General features: G+C 37.1%; 1 protein-coding gene across 1 annotated transcript in view; it reads right to left on the reverse strand.

The window, feature by feature from the left end:
• The window catches only part of RASA2 (RAS p21 protein activator 2), a gene marked incomplete at its 5' end in the record, with an annotated part of 70479 nt that overhangs the window by 45701 nt on the left and 5748 nt on the right, over nucleotides 1–19030 (reverse strand). Inside the window, 4 exon segments of the mRNA XM_082487230.1 lie at nucleotides 4961–5037; nucleotides 9473–9567; nucleotides 11475–11578; nucleotides 17072–17177. Coding sequence (XP_082343356.1) covers nucleotides 4961–5037; nucleotides 9473–9567; nucleotides 11475–11578; nucleotides 17072–17177 — 382 coding nt within the window.

A 19030-nucleotide genomic window follows, 5' to 3' on the forward strand; every position in this document is an offset into this window, starting at 1 on the left:
AGTCCTTAAAATGACACAGCCTGCACTACACCCCCTCAACGACTGAGGGACTCTACCTCCACCATTCAAATCAACTAAAGTCCTCCAAGTGCAGAAAGTACATAACTGCAACCATTAAGATTTGTACACTTCATAAAAACTATGTTCCCTAGAACGACTTCATGTGACCAGATAAAAGTTTAAACAGGACAGTAATAAACTGACAGGTCAATTTAACATAGGATAGTGCATAATATATTTAGTAAACTAAGTGCAAAAAAAAGGCAAAAATTTAGCTGTAATAAACCATTTGTGGGCTTTCAAGTATTCGCATTGTGAATACATAGAACTCTTTCTTCCAGAGCTGAAGTCATGCCAAGCACAGAGAAGGCAAGTACCACCACCCAATAGCCTAATTTGGCAAGAAACTGTTCAAGTATCATCCGTTTCGGCAGCTGCAAATACGCAAACAATGGTCACGCAAACTTGTTTTTACAGACTCCCAGAAAGGAGAGCTGCAAGCATGTATTTTTTAAATGTGCTACTACACATGCCATTGTGGTTTTGAAAAAAAGAGCCCACACTGAGTCAGCAGTTAATCTATTGCATTATCTTTTTCCCCTCCTCATTCACACATTAGAAAAGGAAACAACTAGTATTGGAGACAAAACAAAATTTTAATTCAGAAACGGTCTGTGGGTGTATCTGCATGAAGTTTAAGAGCAAGTTTCCAATTAATACTAAAATTACGGGTAAAATCAGGGCTTAGCCCAAGATAGCTTTTCACCTAAGTATGATTAACTTTATGCTTGTATCTCAAAAAAAGCATCAGGGCTTCATTGATTTAAGAGAAGCAGTTACAAGTCATAATTTTACTTTCTCCACGGAAAAATGTACTTCAGTATCATGTATTTAGAATGCTTATACAACCTGAAAGTCCTAGCTGCCTTCAGAAAGTCACACCTTAAGAAAATTTGCCACCATTTCCCCCAGCCCCAGCATCAAGTAATACCACAACTGACTGATCTGGTCCATCTTGTACATGACCACTTTTTGTCAGCTTGAGCAAAAGAAGGAAACTTCCAGTTTTTAAGAATGACGGAATCATGGAATTTTCAGAGTTGGAAGGGACCTCTAGAGATCGTCTAGTCCAACTCCCCTGCTAAAGCAGGATTGCCTAGAGTACATTACTGAAGAAGTGAGGTTTTTTTTGTGACTGACATCCACAGCTTCGCTGATACAACCACAGTTTGCAATATATTAATATTTATCCTTCCCCAAGCTTACTTCCCTTAAAGTTGGAGAACACAGCCCTAAAAAGGATTCAAATTAGAAACAATAAAAAAGGGGGTGGGGGTGGGGGGTGGGTAGAGGGCAGATAAGAGGACAAAAAGAAAGAAACACGAGGAATCACATTCCTGGTTTCATTATATGCAGCAACACTTACCTTTCTAAAATCACATGTTCTTTTCCCAACAACTTCTTGTTTGGAAAAGTTGTTTTTACTATACATACTAGCATGAGAAATGAAGCCTTCCTGCCTCCCACATTAGCTGTAAGATGCTAACATCACCAGAGGCTGTTTGATGTTGTCCAAATCCTTAACTTCTAAAAACTGCTTCTTACTGGAATTACCTTCAGGTTTTAAATCAATCCTCATCATAAAATCAATCTAGAAAACCAGCAAAAAAAGCTTCTACAACCATGTCTACAGAACCAAAATAATATGAGTCCATCTCCTAGTCAGGTCTAATCCTTTTGCTTTGGTTCATCCACAAACAAAAAGGTAACAGGGGACTCCAGATAATGCTCAGAATCACAGCCCTTGAATTAGTTGCTATTGTCTGTGCACTTAACACAATCTTTAATCTTGTGTTGTGGAAGTTATAGCTACTATTTTTCATCTTTGTAGAACTTCTGGACTCTCAGGGAAGACATGGTGGAAATCCATTAGAAACCTACCCATGCACAGAAGCCAGCACTAGTATCTAGAATTCTCTAATCCTACAAAAAAATGCAGCTTGTGAAGGTTTAAAACCTTCACTGTCATATTACACTGACAGACCATTAATTTGAACACGAAGTAAAACACTGAAAGGCAAGTGTTATAGCCCGTGTTTTAAGAATAATTTTTTCCACGATGGTTTTTTTTTTGGCCAATACTTTTTCAGTTTTGGACAGATGGAGAAGAGGGAGGGACAGAAATATACATATATGGTCACTCTGTCTTTTTTTACTCAATCATACCTCTACTTCCTATCTTTCAGCTTTTTTAAAGGAGTTACTAATAAAATGACTTCCCAGGGCCTGGTGACTAACAAAACAGCAATAAGTGCATCACTGACTAATTATCCTTGGAAATTTACAAAATAAGCAGACTTTTAAAGAGTTCAAATTTTCTGATAAAGAATCTCACATGTATTTTCTGTAAGTTCCTCATGCTTCAAGATCAAGAGTCTCAAAAATGTCCTCACACGCATTCCTATAATACTATATCCAGTGAGAGATGTCTTATTTCTCATACTCTCAACATGTACATCCAGAAATATATTTATTTAGACTATATTACTTACACTGCCAATTATTTCAAGGCTACCAGTGTGTGATAAAATACTACTAAACATCTTTAGTTTAAGGAAGTCCAGTGCATTTCATAATCTCAGATGAAGACAAAAGTACTGATGTAATACTGCAGTGTTTAACGCACAATGCTCTCCCACATGTCGGTGAGTGGGTGAATGCAGCAACCACGAGAGAACCCTGTCTTCCTTTTGATCATTTATCTCCGTCATAAAGAGACCCGAAGAGAACGCACAGTGAGTAACCCACTTCCTACTCAAAACTGCAATCTGCAACAGTAACTTTCTAAAGCAACTTCTCTCCATCCTATGAGAAATCCAAGCATGTTTTAAAATAAAAAAAAAAAAAAGACTAAACTGCATGGATATATAAAAAATAAATTTTTAAAGCGACATCTATCAGAAAGTTAAGTTGGCAATAAAACACCAAGTCACGAAGCTCCAGCCACCTTTTCGTGGTGAACACTCCATGGGGAGAAAGCTGTTCTAATTCTGCCTTGTGCTGCAAGTGGGATACAAAAATAAGAGCAGCCCGACCCTCAATGAACCAAGCTGCCACCCACTAATACAAGTAGAAACACATTCAGAATTATCTTTAAGTTATAAATATACATTGATGGACAGCAACTTTTCGTATCTTACCTGAATTATCAGCCTACAATAGTCATTAAAGCATTACCAGTTTCACTGGCTTAGTTCTGTCCCAGAACTAGCTTCCTTTTTCATACCATGAAAGTAAAAGAAGAGCAAAGAGATTATTTTGCTCGGTCTTGCTCCAACTAAAGTACTCATCTTTGTTTACATAGTTGACTAAGACAGAAAGAATGTAATTTAAACTTCATAATGAAAATTACATTAGCAAAATCGACAGTGTAATGGTCTCCCCCTGCTCCCTGGAGCTGATCTGAACACGAAGTCACTGAGACAAACAGAAGACCACACACCATTTCCTCCCCTCACAGTTTCGCAATACAAGCCATTCTTTCATGCTAAATTCTCAGAGATTTAAAAAAAAAAAAAAACACAAACAACACAACCAAAGGAAAAAACCTCACACTCTGAATAAATATAAGTTAATGAACAACGTTGGAAAGCAAAATTAAAGAATCTGACTACCTTCTGAGTTTTTAATCTTAATTTTCCCTTAGTCTTTAACCCCCTTGTCTGTACCCTCTTCTTCTTAGTGCCTATCCCATAACCTGTTAGGAGACAAGCGCAGAAAAGCCTTTATTTCTTTCTGAAGCACTAAAAATAAAAAAACTGCAGTAAGACTGGCTTGTTCTCCTGAACCTTGCTCATGCTGAGAACATAAAGAGAGTCACAGGAAAACGCTGTCAACCTCACTGAGTCTCTGCAAGTTATTGATATCCACTGGTCTTTTCAATGAAAGCAGTCTCCTAGAGGCAAGTAACATAGAAGGCTGTCAGAGTTCTTCCAAAATACAGCACAGGATTAGTTTCTAGCGAGACCCGTATCTTCTAGGACACCCTTATCAGACAAACTTTTTATGAGTGTCAAAACATTTTTGTATAGCTGTATTTGCATTAGCTTCTTATCAATTTCTGGCCTTAAATGTATTTCTTAATAACGAATAAAAAGAAATAGAATGTACATGTGGAATTTTGGTCTTCTATGACTGTCTGTAACCTGTATATTCAGACTCCCACAGCCATCACATAGGATTGTCATCAAACGTAGCTCTAAGAAAATTGTGTTTTTTGAAGTTATATACACCCAAAAAATTACTGTTTCTATGAGGCTCTTTGACATACTGCAAAGTCTTTACACTTTGGATTCAAAATTAAGTTTGGTAGTGAAAACTCCTCAAGTTGTTGCTAAGAAATTTTACTGATATGTGGCAACGTTATGCTGCTCCAAAATGGCAACTCCTGTACTTTGCTTTTCTATAAATATTCCTTATCATGGTTAACCATGAGAAAGTAATTTTGAAGCAAAATTAAAAGTGGATTTTCACATACCAAATCAAAATATTACTACTGAAAAAGTTTCACACTGTTCCCAACACCACCACTAGCAGCTCAATTCACAGTAACAGCAGTACTGTGAGTTCTGGCTGTCAGCTGCAGTGGGCATTCCAAGCTTTCTCACCAGACCCAATTCTATCGGAATTACAAGGCACTGAACTAATACCAGATAGCCATGCTGAGTCCTGATAAAAGTGGATGCTTTGGGAACAACAGAGATGAGCGGCTGCTAAAAACTTCTGCAGGAGCTTCCTAAGCATACACCCATTCCCTCAGCAAGGGAGGCTCCAAGGAAAGTCATATAAAAAGAAAAATGTTATTGGTACCAGGACGTGCAGGCATTCACTATTAAGAGAGACAAATCACACGGCATTCTAACAAACAACTAAATATTCAATAATTAATGTTTTTTCTTACTGTACTACTAGTTGCTGGCACACAGATCCGTTATCTGTTATCAGTTCATTCAGTTTTAATTCAAGGTGAACTTTTCCCTGAAAGAACAAGAGAGAAACACAAACAGTTTTAAAAGCCTTTATTTTAAAAGTAGTAATTAGAACAGTAATATAGTTTACAGTTAGAAGCTATTTAAGGTAATTCCAATATATCCATTTCAACCAAGTATCTATCCTAAAGCACATATCCTGCAAGTAGAGTATGATGAATGCATTTGTACTTTGACAGACAATGATAAAGAGAAGCATTATCCTCAACTGCAGACAGCACGTGAATTGGTCAAGTCTCCACAGATTTAACACACATACAAAAAATGGTACTTCCTCATGCTGGAAGAAGTACCAAGAACAAAAGTCCCTCTCAGCTTTTTTGTCCTAAGCATGAGATGAAGCCTTGAACAGACAGAGAATTTATGAGCATTTCAGGAGAATGTTCCAGAATGACCTTGGACTCTGAAGGCAGTTAGGTATACCTAGAAAAGTAGAACAGTATGCAGTAGCCATAACCAGCAACATTTAATACCCAGCTGTGAAATCCTGACCATCCCACTAGATTAAAGATCATTTAGAAATTTATTATGCATCCCAGTGCAGCTTTCAAACATCTCATGAAGTCTGCTGATGTACTCGTGGAACAGTAAACACAACCACAGGAGAGGAAAAGGTGGCAATAATTGCTGAACCTGGCTTCCTCTTTTTCTTTTTCTGATGCAGTAGGATGCACGAAGAAAAAGAACCCATAAATGACAGCACAGCATGGATTAACTTCAGAACTCAGCAAGGCCCAGCTTACTCTGCCCTCTCAAGAAAAGGCTCCAAAAACTCCAAACTGTGATATGCAACTTTCTTGGGATGACCAAAATTTGGTACTATAACCTCGCTCCAAACATCTACTGCCTGAACAATACTGCTACTCCTTTCAGTGCCTGGCTATTTGTGCTGGCATTCACATCTAAGATAACCACACACTGACACGGTCTTTCCTCTAAACCATGTTTTCCTTAGTATTCTTGGAATTTGTCTATTTGCTAAATGGAACATCAGATGACGCTGGTCTGCCCACGATTGTGATTCTCAGGGAAAGGACCCAGAAGGTAATTTTGAAGTGTGGCAAAGGAAGCAAGCTATAATTTGAACTACAGTTTTGCTGTACAACATTAAAATGGAAGTAAAACCCTTAGCTGACCTTGCACGCATTTCTATAGCATTTATGTTTTGACGTAAAACTGAAACGTTTTTATTGTAAATCCCCTGGGGCAAGGGCTGTGTTTCTCTCTCTGTACGTCACATGGGAGGAGAAGTGAAGTTTCTTTTATAAGGAAGTTTTAAATGTAACTATTTTGGGATGCCTGCCAAATGTTTTGCAAACTGTTACTACATGGACTGGAGCACAGGTATGTCAAGAAAATATTTGTCAAGCAGAGAACCTCAATTACTAAAATAGATTTACAGGATAAAAACAGGATACTGAGAAGCATGCCAACAGCCTTACAAGGCAAAGTTTTTTAATGACAAATGAAAAGACAACATTAGTAGTATTTATTGTAATAGCTGACAACTAGTTTTAGTAGGCAGTTTTTGTGAATGGCCTAAATGTCTTCCTTTTGCTTTTTTTTTTTTTTTTAAATAAACACAAATCATATGTTCTACACTGATGAGTAGGGGTAAAATAGAAAGTTTACTACTCCTGAGAACTATCAGGTACGTGTGTGTGTGTTGTTTTGTTCGCTGAGAGCAGTGTGATGGTTTATTAAAGATCTGCAGATCTATATGAGAACTTTTGACATAATATGCAACCAGGCTTTAAACATGGTTGTACAGATTGGTTTTAGCTCAAAACAAAGAGAAATCAGCCATTCTTATACAATAAATAAGCAGCACACTTTATGTGAATGCACTTTTCAGCTGTAGATCTCAGGGTTATTCAAAGGCAGGTAGGTACCGTTTTAATTTCATAAATGCATTAATTTCCAATTTTCAGATACCAACTAGAGGAAGATGAAGCTGTTGATCACGTGGCCAAGATTCACATAGTAACAAAAGAGCCGAAACCAGTGTCTAAATCACCAACCTAAACTCCAGAATTACAAAAACAATTCAGTCACAGTTTTGGTTTTAGAATTGCTACTGCAATTTTAACACTGCCAAGAGGTTTTTTTCTCCCCAGTTTCGATATTTTTATCATTTCTACATTATGAAATATTACAAGTATTTATTATAAATACAACTTTTATAAAGCTCTTAAATGGAAGCTGGACCAGCAACTGTATTTTAAATACTTAGCCAACAGGCACTTACATACTGTGCCCACATTCCATATACAGAATCCCACTACTGTTCCAAGTATACCACAAAGTAACTTTCGACAGTGTTAGTTTCCTTCATAAAACCGTCTTTCCTTTAAATTTAAAAGGAGAAGATGCATACTCTTTCGTCTATAGGGTAGTCTACGCTTGGGAAAGTTATTGAGGATGGTGGTGGGTTTTAAACAGAGTTAGAAATGCTAGCAGTTATTTTTCAGTTCCTTCCTCAATGTCAGAAACTCTAGACTACAGTATTTCTCTTGAACTGTCGTCTTCCTTTCACTTCTCCCAACTCAATGGAATAAATATCACAACTGAACTATTGAATTTGTAAGAACAATAAAGATCATCTTTATGCCATACACACTATGTCAAATCTAAGTAGAAGAAAACAATTCTAAGCCAAAAATTAGAGACCTTAATAATAATAATAATAAATAAATAAATAAATAAATAAATAAGAAACCCAGGTTATCCACTCAGAAGCATCTTTGGTAAACTAAAGTCCTTGCAGTGTATGGAAAGTAAAACTGTTATCTAGCTTTATAACCATTTGTGCGCTTTTTCTGCACGTAGTTTGTGAAAGTCTGCTATTTTCATCCATGTCCCACCAATAATCTTGGGAATCTCCGAGGAATACATTTCATACAGCACGGTACATCCAAACCAATGATATTTCAGCCAAATCTGGCAGATTGGAACTGGTCTCAGCTTTGTTGTTACAAATTTCATGGAAAAAGGAATCAGGACAGAGGAGAAACCTACCCAAATCCCCTAACTCAAGGAAAGATTCACATGAAGAGTGCAAACCTCATTAGGTCATCCTTTAATGGAAGTCTCATGCAGGAGAGTGCTTTACACATGTCCCAGCCATAAAGAAGTATCAATAACAGCTTACATTCCACTGTGAGCTACAAAGCCATGGAAAATTAAAAACTTTTTTATTTCTATTACGTAAGAAATTGCTAAATTCTATTAATGGAATATTACAATTGAGTTCTCATACTTTCTTGTGTAGTATTATGACAAAAAGTAATCTTTCATTCAATACATTTTTATGACTGAGAAAAAACATGGCAAGCACTGCAATATTTAAGTCAAAGCAGAAATTGCAGGAAATTGAGGACTTTCTAGAACATTCAGAGTGATTAGATGGAACAATTGGAAGAAGAATGAGACAACTTGCTGTTGGACTAGATGATCTGTAGGTTGCTTCCAACTAAACTATTCTATTATATTCTATCCTAACTGAATGAGGACTGACTTTCAACAGATGAGAAAGTGGTATTCACGTTTTGAAAATCTGTCTTCACGTAAAGCAATCACATGCCCTCCTATATGCCCAACAGCTGCATACTAAACCTACGGCTCAGAGATGATTAATCCTGGAAAATAATGTGGGTTTGGTTTTGGGTTGGGTTTTTTTTGCGAATTCTGAACACTTTCACCTCTTGTAAAAGTAGACAGGATTCTCCCTACACAGAGGGACTTCCAAGTTACTAGAAAAATACAAACACTGCCAAGTTCAAGACTTTTGCCCTTAGGCAAATCTGAAAAAACTATTAAAATCTAATAAATTGTTTATCACAGCAACAAATCAAAACCAGAGTTGCTAAAACTTCTAGAGCCATCTCATTTTTACGTATTACTAGAACAAAGCTGTCAGAAGAATTTGAACCACAGACCAAAATACAAATCTGAAGTGCAAGTTATTTGATACTGAATGCTTACAGTATTTCAAAATAAGATACATGAGAACAGCACAAGTAGCACCAGTTTTGGAGACTTCAACCATTTCCTGTCACATAATCAGTCATCATTTAAGGTAACAACAAAACTGACTAATAAAATGATTCAGTAGTTTCCTAAAACATTCACCTGTTTCAAGTACATAGCTCCTCTTGAAAAGACTTTAGACATCAAAATACTGTTAAGATGTTTCCCAAACAATTGCTTCAAGTATTCTGCCAGTTTTAAGTATCACGAGGAATCATATAGCATATTTAGAAACATAGAATATGCATTATTCTCTAATCAAGCTGAAAGACACAACTGTCTCACAAGAATTAAGACAGATGCTAACCTCTCTCTGCTACAGCTCAATATAAGCTTCTACCATTATATGCAGTTACCTATATTTTTAAAATGTAAATGTGCAACTTAATAGTTACCTGAACCTCTGAATTAGAATCAACAGGTTGAAGCATAAACCAGTTCTCTTTTCCTGTGTAGTTGCATAAATCTTCTTTTTTGATTGACACCTTTCCTGGGGGAGGAAGGCAGGGAGAGATAAGCATAAATATCACTTTCATCCAAATAGGACAAATATTTAAATAGATGTGAAGTTTGATTTTTGTTTAAACTCTCTTTCTTTCAGTTTTTTTTTTAAGCTTATTATGCTATATGAAAAGCTTATGGAAACAAGGAACATTAAGCATAAGTAAAGCAGTAAAATAGTTTATATAAAGCCAAATTAAGTTAATTACAATGTGTTATCTCAAATATCACTAATAACAAGTTTAGGTAAAATAAAGAACACACTTGTGGCTGGAAATAACATAAAAAACATTTGAGAAAACAGTAACTGTTAAAGAATGTTTAGGGCACTGAAGGTAGATGCCTTTTACTCTTCTGATTGCCACTTGGAAAGCTGTTATTATACCAAATTATCCGGCATCCTGGTGCAAATTATTTCCTTCCTCAATTCAAGTAATGTGAAGGCTTCTTCCACTGCAGACTGTTAGAGCTTTATGGCAACTGTATCCAAATAGCAGTTGCTATAGAGCTATTATGCAGTGGGGGAAAAAAACAAAACACCAATAAACCCACCTCCTGTGATTTTTCTCCTAAACTACTTAAGTTGTTGCAAAAAAGTGACTAAGTTACAGGTTGCACTTACAGAAGGGAAAAAAAAATATCTAGAAATAGTGTTAAGAATTATTCCACAATTGCAGTTACTCCACAATTCATTGCTTAAGACCTTACAGGTAGTGACAATTATTCAAATATTCCAACGAAACAGAAGTGGAGAAAAAACAAACAGAATTAAAAAAAAAAAAATATGTATTGAGACCATAAGACTATAAAATGTCCTATTAGCCTAAAAAATAAACATATTTTAGTATAATAAAGCAAGGAAACAAAATCCTGCTTTTAAACTAAATATTCCTTTAAAGTTTGAAGTGCACTATACACTGTGCTTTGAAAAATGCAACACTTTAATAGTTGTATCCTTAATACTGCAGATAATGATACTGAAAATAACCAAATGTTACACAAGATGTAGACAGAATCATAGAATGGTTTAGGTTGGAAAGGACCTTGAAGATCTCCGAGTTCCAACCCCCCTGCCATAGAGAGGGACACCTCCCACTAGACCAGGTTGCCCAAGGCCACGTCCAGCCTGGCCTTGAACACCTCCAGGGATGGGGCCTCAACCACCTCTCTGGGCAACCTGGTCCAGTGCCTTACCACCTTCAAAGTGAAAAACTTCTTCCTAATGTTCAATCTGAACCTGCCCTCTTCCAGTTTAAAGCCATTCCCCCTCATCCTATTGCTACATGCCCTAGTAAAAAGTCCTTCCCCAGCTCTCCTGTAGGCCCCCTTTAGGTACCGGAAGGCCACAATAAGATCTCCCCGGAGCCTTCTCTTCTGCAGGCTGAACAGCCCCAACTCTTTCAGCCTCTCCTCATAGGAGAGGTGCTCCAGCCCTCGGATCATCCTCGTGGCTCTCCTCTGGACACGCTCCAGCAGGTCTATGTTGTTCTTATGTTGGGGACTCCAGAGCTGGATGCAGTACTCCAGGTGGGGTCTCACGAGAGTTGAGTAGAGGGGCAGAATGACCCCCTTTGACCTGCTGGCCACACTTCTTTTGATGCAGCCAAGGATACGGTTGGCCTTCTTGGCTGCGATTGCACACTGCTGGCTCATGTTGAGCTTCTTGTCAATCAGCACACCCAGGTCTTTCTTCTCAGGGCTGCTCTCCAGCCATTCCCCACCGAGCCTGTATTTGTGCTTGGGATTGCCCGGACCCAAATGTAGGACCTTGCACTTGGCCTTGTTGAACTGCATGAGGTTGGCTTGGGCCCACCTCTCCAGCCTGTCCAGGTCCCTCTGCATGGCATCCCTCCATAGTATCCCCAGTAGTATCCCCAGTAGTATCCCCGAACCTACCTATACGCAGGTCTTTTTGTAAAACACTTTTATCATAAATGTAGAAGGACAACCACTGGAATGTTCTTGGAATCTCAAAGTAAAACTCTTCTCCAAAATAAGGGCTGAAAAAAAAGACTGAAAGTTAAAATAGAAAAACACTGTATGTAATTTATACAGAAGACAAACATAAAAATGCTACATTTTTGCTGGAGTCCCAGAGTTTGGCCTTTAGCACTATACTTATCTATCAAAGCCATCCACAACCATTTCATTACAGGAACATACAATAACACTGCAAGTTATAAATTCATGAGAGTGCCTTATGTATGTTCAAAAAAAATAATTAAAAAAAAAAAAAAATCAGAGCGCACACACAGAATGTGTTGTCTTTGCTGCAATTTCAATTCTACTTGTCTTGAAGTTGATTCTCTACCCACCCCAAATGACTTCCTGAGACATTCACAAGTCTTATGTTTCTCTTTTTTCATTCAGTATGCGATTAAATTACACTAAAACACAATTCATTAATTACTTCACTGCTGACATTTGTTTAGCTCTAACTTCCACGTCAAATTTTATGCTCAAAGATTCAGACCTGCAAAAAGCAGCCATAAGCATTAGCAACTATAAAACAGAACAGTGAAAAAGAGAAAGGTTGATCTCAATACACACGTTCTCCCACATGCTGAAATGGTCACCACATTTCTCCATCTAATGAAGTCCAATATAATGTTTACAGTTCACCCTACTCAACTGCCATTTGCACAGCTCTCTAGGTACACAGACTGTGGGTTCCTCTAGGTTAGACATGTCTCACACAATGAGTTGGTATCTTCACTCAAGGAATTCATACTTCCACTAAACTGAAGGAGTACTTATTGATGCAATCATAGCCAATAGTCAAAACGTTGTATTTCAAAAGACTGAATAAAACTACAGTGTTATTTGTGTCACTGCAAGTTATGAATTCTGAAAATTAAGTGTATCTGCAAAAAAAGCCTGCTATTTTGGAACTACTGGATTCTTAAACTTAAAATACTTTCAATTACAATGGATTAACATCACCAGGGAATTAAACTAATTCAGCTTCATGAAACTTCAGCTTCATGAAATTAATTTTAGCCTCTGCTTGCTTTCTACAGAAAAGTACTGTGATGACAGTTATACTCAACCTAGAAACAGGTACGTAGAAAGTACCTTTCTGACACTGTATTATTACTATACTTTATTAAACTAATACAAATATGCTTATGTGTGGAACGATCAGTTCATATTATTAGCTACCCAAAAGGATACCAGGAAGAATAGGATATCATCCCTCTCTTCCCTCCAAGATAATTACAGAAAAAAACACCAAATGCTTAAGGGCCAATGGTTCATTAAATAAGTCAAAAAATAAGAGGAGAGCCAGTAACTAATTTAAAAAGTCAGAAAGAACACAGGTGAAAAAAATCTAGTATTCCAAATTTCTAGAACTGACTTTTAGAAACAAGAGCTTTAACTGCAGGAATTAATTATGAGGAATTTCATAAGTGAAAATGTTCCTTTTGTTCAAACACAGACCTTTTAGCATAGGCTTCAAAGCAGATGAATCAGTATTAGCCTTAGCACTACACTGAATTTAAGAATTCTGAGCTGAAAAATTTGGCTGTGTTTTTTCAGCTCCCCATTTTTTACTTTTTTTTTTTTTTTTTTTTTTTTCTCTCCAGATTTCAAAGCTAACAAATTCAGCTTTGATTTCGAGGGCTGGGTTCTTCTTGTAAGCACCACCACTGAAGGTATAAATTCATAAGCACTACTTTTAGCAGCAGTGCAGCCCTGCAGCCCTAAGCAGCCTCAATTTCCTTATTACTTTCCCTGCTCACTTTAATTGTATTGACACAACAACTCAGACCAAAAAAGATGAAACAAAGGCTTATTTTAAACTTAGGTCAATTCCGTGGTATGGCTCCCCTAATAGCTACACAAACAATAGTTGCACCAATACAAAGAGATATTACAGAGGAAAGAGTGAACAGTGGGTAAAGTAGCTGGCACTGGTATCAAGGGGAACTCTGTTACTAACTCAGCTTCAGTCAGACATCCTAAGAGGAACACTAGATTACAACATAACACTTAATGATAGGCAGTTTTTGATGTAAGTCCCTATTCTTGCTGGATCTATATAAAACTATGCATCCAATTATAATCAGATAATTAGGCTAGGATGGAGACTATTAGCAGAGATTTCCAAAAACCTATTTAGCAGCCATACCCTACAGCTAGAAAGAGCCGACTTCACAACTGTGTCCCGTCCCCCCTCAAAATGATCAGTCACTGACAATCATTATTTCGACCTCAATCTTACATGAAGACTCAGATTTTGCAGGAAAGAACAGGTCAATAACACGAGCACAAACAGAAGGTAACACACTGTTTTATTCATATTGATACATTTTGCCTTACCTAGATTAACACCACTGCCTTATGAATCACTTGTTGATAATTCTTTAGCAAAGCATGAGGCCCAGAGAGCAACTTTAAGGTGGAGAATACAAAGGATTAGTAAAGAAATTCTTCGGTGAATACAGAACTGGCTGAAGGGGTACAATAGGTTATACCAATGAGGAATAATTAAAATGGAGAACTTACTCAACCTGTTCCTCAGGGATTCAGTGACTTTAGCACTTTCATTTGTGACTTTGATGCAAAAACTTTAAAGACTGTGACGGATACAAAATTAGAAGATAGTGCTAATTCAAAGGAAGACCAGACTGTCATACAGGAAGAACTGGATTACAGTAATACAGGAGATTAAATTTAACTGCGTGACATACTCCTTTGCCTTTCCCTTCCTTGTTACATTAAACTGGCAGTTCTATGATGGAAACTGACCAATGCCCCTAGATCTGTCATTTGATAAAAGCAACAGTTATATCAACCAGAGAATTAATTTTTGCTATAACCCTGCCTTCACACAAAGTTCAGTTTTAAAAAATGAAACTGAATTTAGTTTAAAAAAAAAAATATCAAAATGCAACACACACATACCACAACCCCTCCCCAATTCCTCATATTTGACCATAGATATTTGAGGAGGCTCACAGATGTTCTTTAAACTTTCCAAGGGACAATAATTTTCTTTCTTCAGAACCCACAGAAATCCCACACCACATCAGGAAATATTTCTTGAGTCATTAGTCAAAATATCCTTCTTTCACTTCAGTATTAATTCGTGTTTTTCTAACTTTGAAAATCATTTGCTTCACATCTGCACTCTAACAATAGTCCAAGTGCTGGTGGAAGCCCAAACCTATTTGCACAGTTTAAAAATATACTTCTTCATTAGTTTTCAATCACTGTAGTCAAAGATAATTTTCATTCTAGTGGTAAATACTTTCACATATGTTTAACTAGCAGATATTTGTAGAATACAACTTAGATAACAGCTAGTATAAATTTGCAACCCAGAATACGTTGACAAAAAACAGACTGTGAATTACATGTGTAAGAAAAAGCAAGTAATACAAAACAAAACAATTAAATTCAAAGTTATATTTATGACTAAAATTATACTGTACTACACCTTACTGAAAAGCAGTTTATAAAATTTTCAGACATAAGAGATCAGAGCTTTCATCTTCCCTTCCAGTACCTCTAGCTTAGTACGGTATTCTAGGTTAACACAGTAATAAGCAACAAGATGTTATAATTAAGTTTCCGGAACAAGTGTCAGCCTTCATAACTGCATACACACTAGTAATCCGGTGCAAGCATCTAACTCTGGTCGCTGCTAATAAAGGATGACTTATTTTATTACATTTCATCAGTTTGTATGGAATCCGACTCATGCTGTAAATCTAACTTAACACAGCCATAATTCAGAGGATGAAGGAGTTCCCTGTGTAGTCAATGGAGACAAAGGCACCGATGGGCAAAGAATGATTCAAGAAACGCTGCCTTCTAACTGCTGATGAAATGTTCTCAACTTAGAAATATTAATTTCATATCACCTGAAACATTCTCCATTTGAGAGGGAGGTGTGCGTCACTTGAGACCTCCCTCCCTCAAATTTTTCTTTTGTTATAGTGAGATTTTTCTTCCTTTCTTCCATAAAGTACTAATGGCATTTTTTTCATTTAGTCTAGTTTCAGTTAAAACTTCAATACTATTTAAAAATTTTTGAAGTATCTAAGGCATTTTATCAAATATTTTGCTATGCAATTAATACTTTTTTATTATCAGGTGATTAAAGTATATAAATTTAGTAATTCTTAAACAGTACATAATGAAAAAGTCTACATAACCATTAAACGTAATGGGTCTTGTTTCTAAGCATTTTTTAGGGTTTCAACTATTAATGTGTCAAAAATTGGACAGCAAAGTCTTTCTTTTTAAAAGATATGCTGGGTTCCCTTTTACCAATCAAACTACTGTCTATTTGAAGGGGAAATTTTAAGTTTTTGCTTTATCAACACAGTCTCTTTAACATTCATCTCTGAAGAATTACTCAACTGAGTTTGTTTTGGTAATCAGTCTCAATTGCAGCCAGTTAAAGTCTGAAAAATTTCTGTATCTGACTACAGCAGTTACAGATCAGCAGTATGAGCAAAATACTTGTTCCTGATTGCATGCATGCAGTGTTTGCTTTTCACATAGAAGCATAAGGGGGCTTTAAAATGATGGTTTGAAAAGTAAAATTCCCAATTTAAATTGGTCATATAAGCAGTATGCTGTTCCTCACCTGGAAACATCTAGAGAGACAGCTCAAAGAACAAACAGTAACTATAAAACCACTGGAAACAACAAGAATTAGGAAAACCTCCAAGAGTTTGAACAGGCTTTCTGGGTTTTAAGAGGAAGGTTTAACATCTCCTCCAAGTAACTGAAACTGTCAGTCTGATGTTCTGAACAATGCAGCTGCAACAATGCTTCAGTATAGGTTATCAGGGAACTTAAAGAATTTTGAGACATAAAAGCACCTACACTACTGCAGCTATGCTACCATGACTTTTTTGTTTGATTGTTTTTAAGGCTTTAAGGCAGTAGCGGAATCTACAGCTAAGTGCTGCTCAGGGAGGCAGAGCAAGCCATTCTGTGTGAGTACTGGTTACAGTTCCCAAAACAAGAATTTCGGGAGCGCATGAGGCCTATTCAGGGGGACATCCCACAGCACACAATACCCTTATACATGGAAAAGTTCCGGTTCCTTTATTCCAGAAACAGGTTTTACAAGGCAGATGCTAAAAGCAGAATTCTACCAATACAGACCAACTGCACATCAGAAGTAGGAAACGACATAGAGAGCAAGTATCAGGCAGATTTCTTTCCCTTGGAAAGAAGCCAGTAAGAAAAAGAATGTTATGCTGCCCAATGGAACAGAATAAAGTAATAGCGAAATATGTTTTAGCATGCTTTGTTTTAAAAGCACTGTACAACTCACAAGCCTCAACTTTGTCTTCTTTCAACTACTCTGACAGTTTACACGTGGCTGTAACATTTCTGAGTAGCTGCCACAAGTCAGCTCTCATTTTAAAGAGGTACAAGCAAAAGCACATGCACATCATTACGTATCTTGGTTTTATTCTGAACTGAGGCGGTCTTGCTTATCATCTCCATCTAAAAATTCAGCTTACCTTAAAGATTTTTCAACTACTTGTGTACGAAAAACTTCTTCTTGGTCCAAGTTGATGGTACAGAAAAAGTCTCTCATTTTGTTGGGTACTAAGTGTTTGGCGTCATCTGTAAATAAAAAAAAAATGACTGTAAATATTGAAGGGGAAAAACCCCACAAAATATTAGGCACAATAATTTTACAGTTTTCATGCGTGTTCAAGATTTACTTTTCCATTCAATTAGCATGCATTTCCATGTTCATTTTCAATTTGTAAGATCCAACAGTGTACAGAAACTGTTGCATCCAGCTTCACGCGGAAGGAGAGTCGACAGGAAGAGGAGAGCACAGTGACTCATGAACCGCTTCCTCCAGCACCTGCACTTTCCCTTCAGAGGTCTCATCTCGGGCTTGACCCTGAGTAGCTTGCTAAATCCGAGAAGCTTGCAGCCCTGAGGTGGTATAGCATTAGGTCATAAGTCTTAGACATGATCTGGCTGAGTTATTGTTCACTTGCTATTTTCTCCGCAAACGTTTTGGCTAAAGGAAGCTGATTAATACAAACTTACCCATCAAATCTTTATTTCATTTTCCACAATGAACAGCTGTTTTTATGTTGACTGATATATTTTCAAAGGTTCAGCTATGAGTACTGTTTATTTTTCCCTGTCTGGTCTACTAGAAGGCAGAATATCAACTGCTGACTAAATGCAACATGGATAAGAACAAGTAGAAAAGGAAGTTCCTAATATGACAGTATGATTGTCAACACAGGAATACAAAGGTTTGCTGGGTATTGAGTCTAGGCCACTGCAACAACACATGCTGGACATCTGGCAGCCCTTTTCAGAAATGGTTCTTCTAAGAAGTTACAGCTAAAACCAGTTCCCAATGCTCAAATTGGAAAGCTCTTCCAAAATCTGAATGCTGCAGGCATCTACATTTATTTACAACAACACTGTCCTTTGGCTTAAACACTTATTTCCCCCTGGAAGATTCCTTCCCCTCTGAATGTCTTTGAAGACAGCAAACAGACCCTTTTCACCTTTTATTCTACTAAAAGAAACAAGACCAGCTCTTCTGGGACTCTCTCCTGGGAGGCTCCTAATCGCCCAGCAGCCACTCTCTGTCCCTCTTCCACGACAACGGTTGTCTTAAACACAGGCAACCAGAATTAGAATTGTATTCTCCATGAGGTCTTAACCAGGACCTTTTGCAGTAGCATCCATCCTTACCAGCTACTGGAAAAACCTCTCCCAATGAAATGTGGAATCAACATTATCTAAACTTTATATAAGGTATTAAAAAGTAATAGGATGAAAACTACATTGAAGTACTGAGTTTTAATTACTTATGTCTGAATAACATAACACCTCCACTTTCAAAGACCACAGCTTGAAACCAGATTTGAAATGTCACACATTTTTTTAAAAACTGCAGATATGAAGTATGGTGGAGTAAGCTTTATTGTCTATGCGGTTAAGATGCAAAATCAGAATGTTCTTTTTTCTCTCTCTCTCTTCCCCTCCCCCGTTTTGTGGGGTTTTTTTGTTTGTTTGTTTGTTTTTTGTTAAATAGATTATTACAGTCTTAAAAGTCAAGTCAGTAATGCCTGGCATTGGAAAGGCTACCACAACTCTATCCGAGCAGAGAATGGGACAGTTTAACAGGAACAGAGACTGAACTTCATGCATGACATTTTCCAAGTCAGGGATATGTACGCTGATGGAAAGCATGAACAGACACTTAAGTAACTTCTACAGTTAAAATCTGTGCTCTCAGAAGCATCAATGAGCTTTTCATCAACTTGGGTGTGGGAGAGGAGGAAGTATACATATTATTTTTAAACACCACACAACGTTGACAGATTGAGAGACATGCACAGAACTGGTTTTTAATGCCGTTAGACTCCAAAAGGAGACTAAACTCAAAATTACCCTTATGTGAGATATTGCAGAAGAACTGAGAAAAGCATCAGTGA

This window comes from Vanellus vanellus, assembly GCF_965231255.1.
Source record: "Vanellus vanellus genome assembly, chromosome: 8".
Lineage (NCBI taxonomy): Eukaryota > Metazoa > Chordata > Aves > Charadriiformes > Charadriidae > Vanellus > Vanellus vanellus.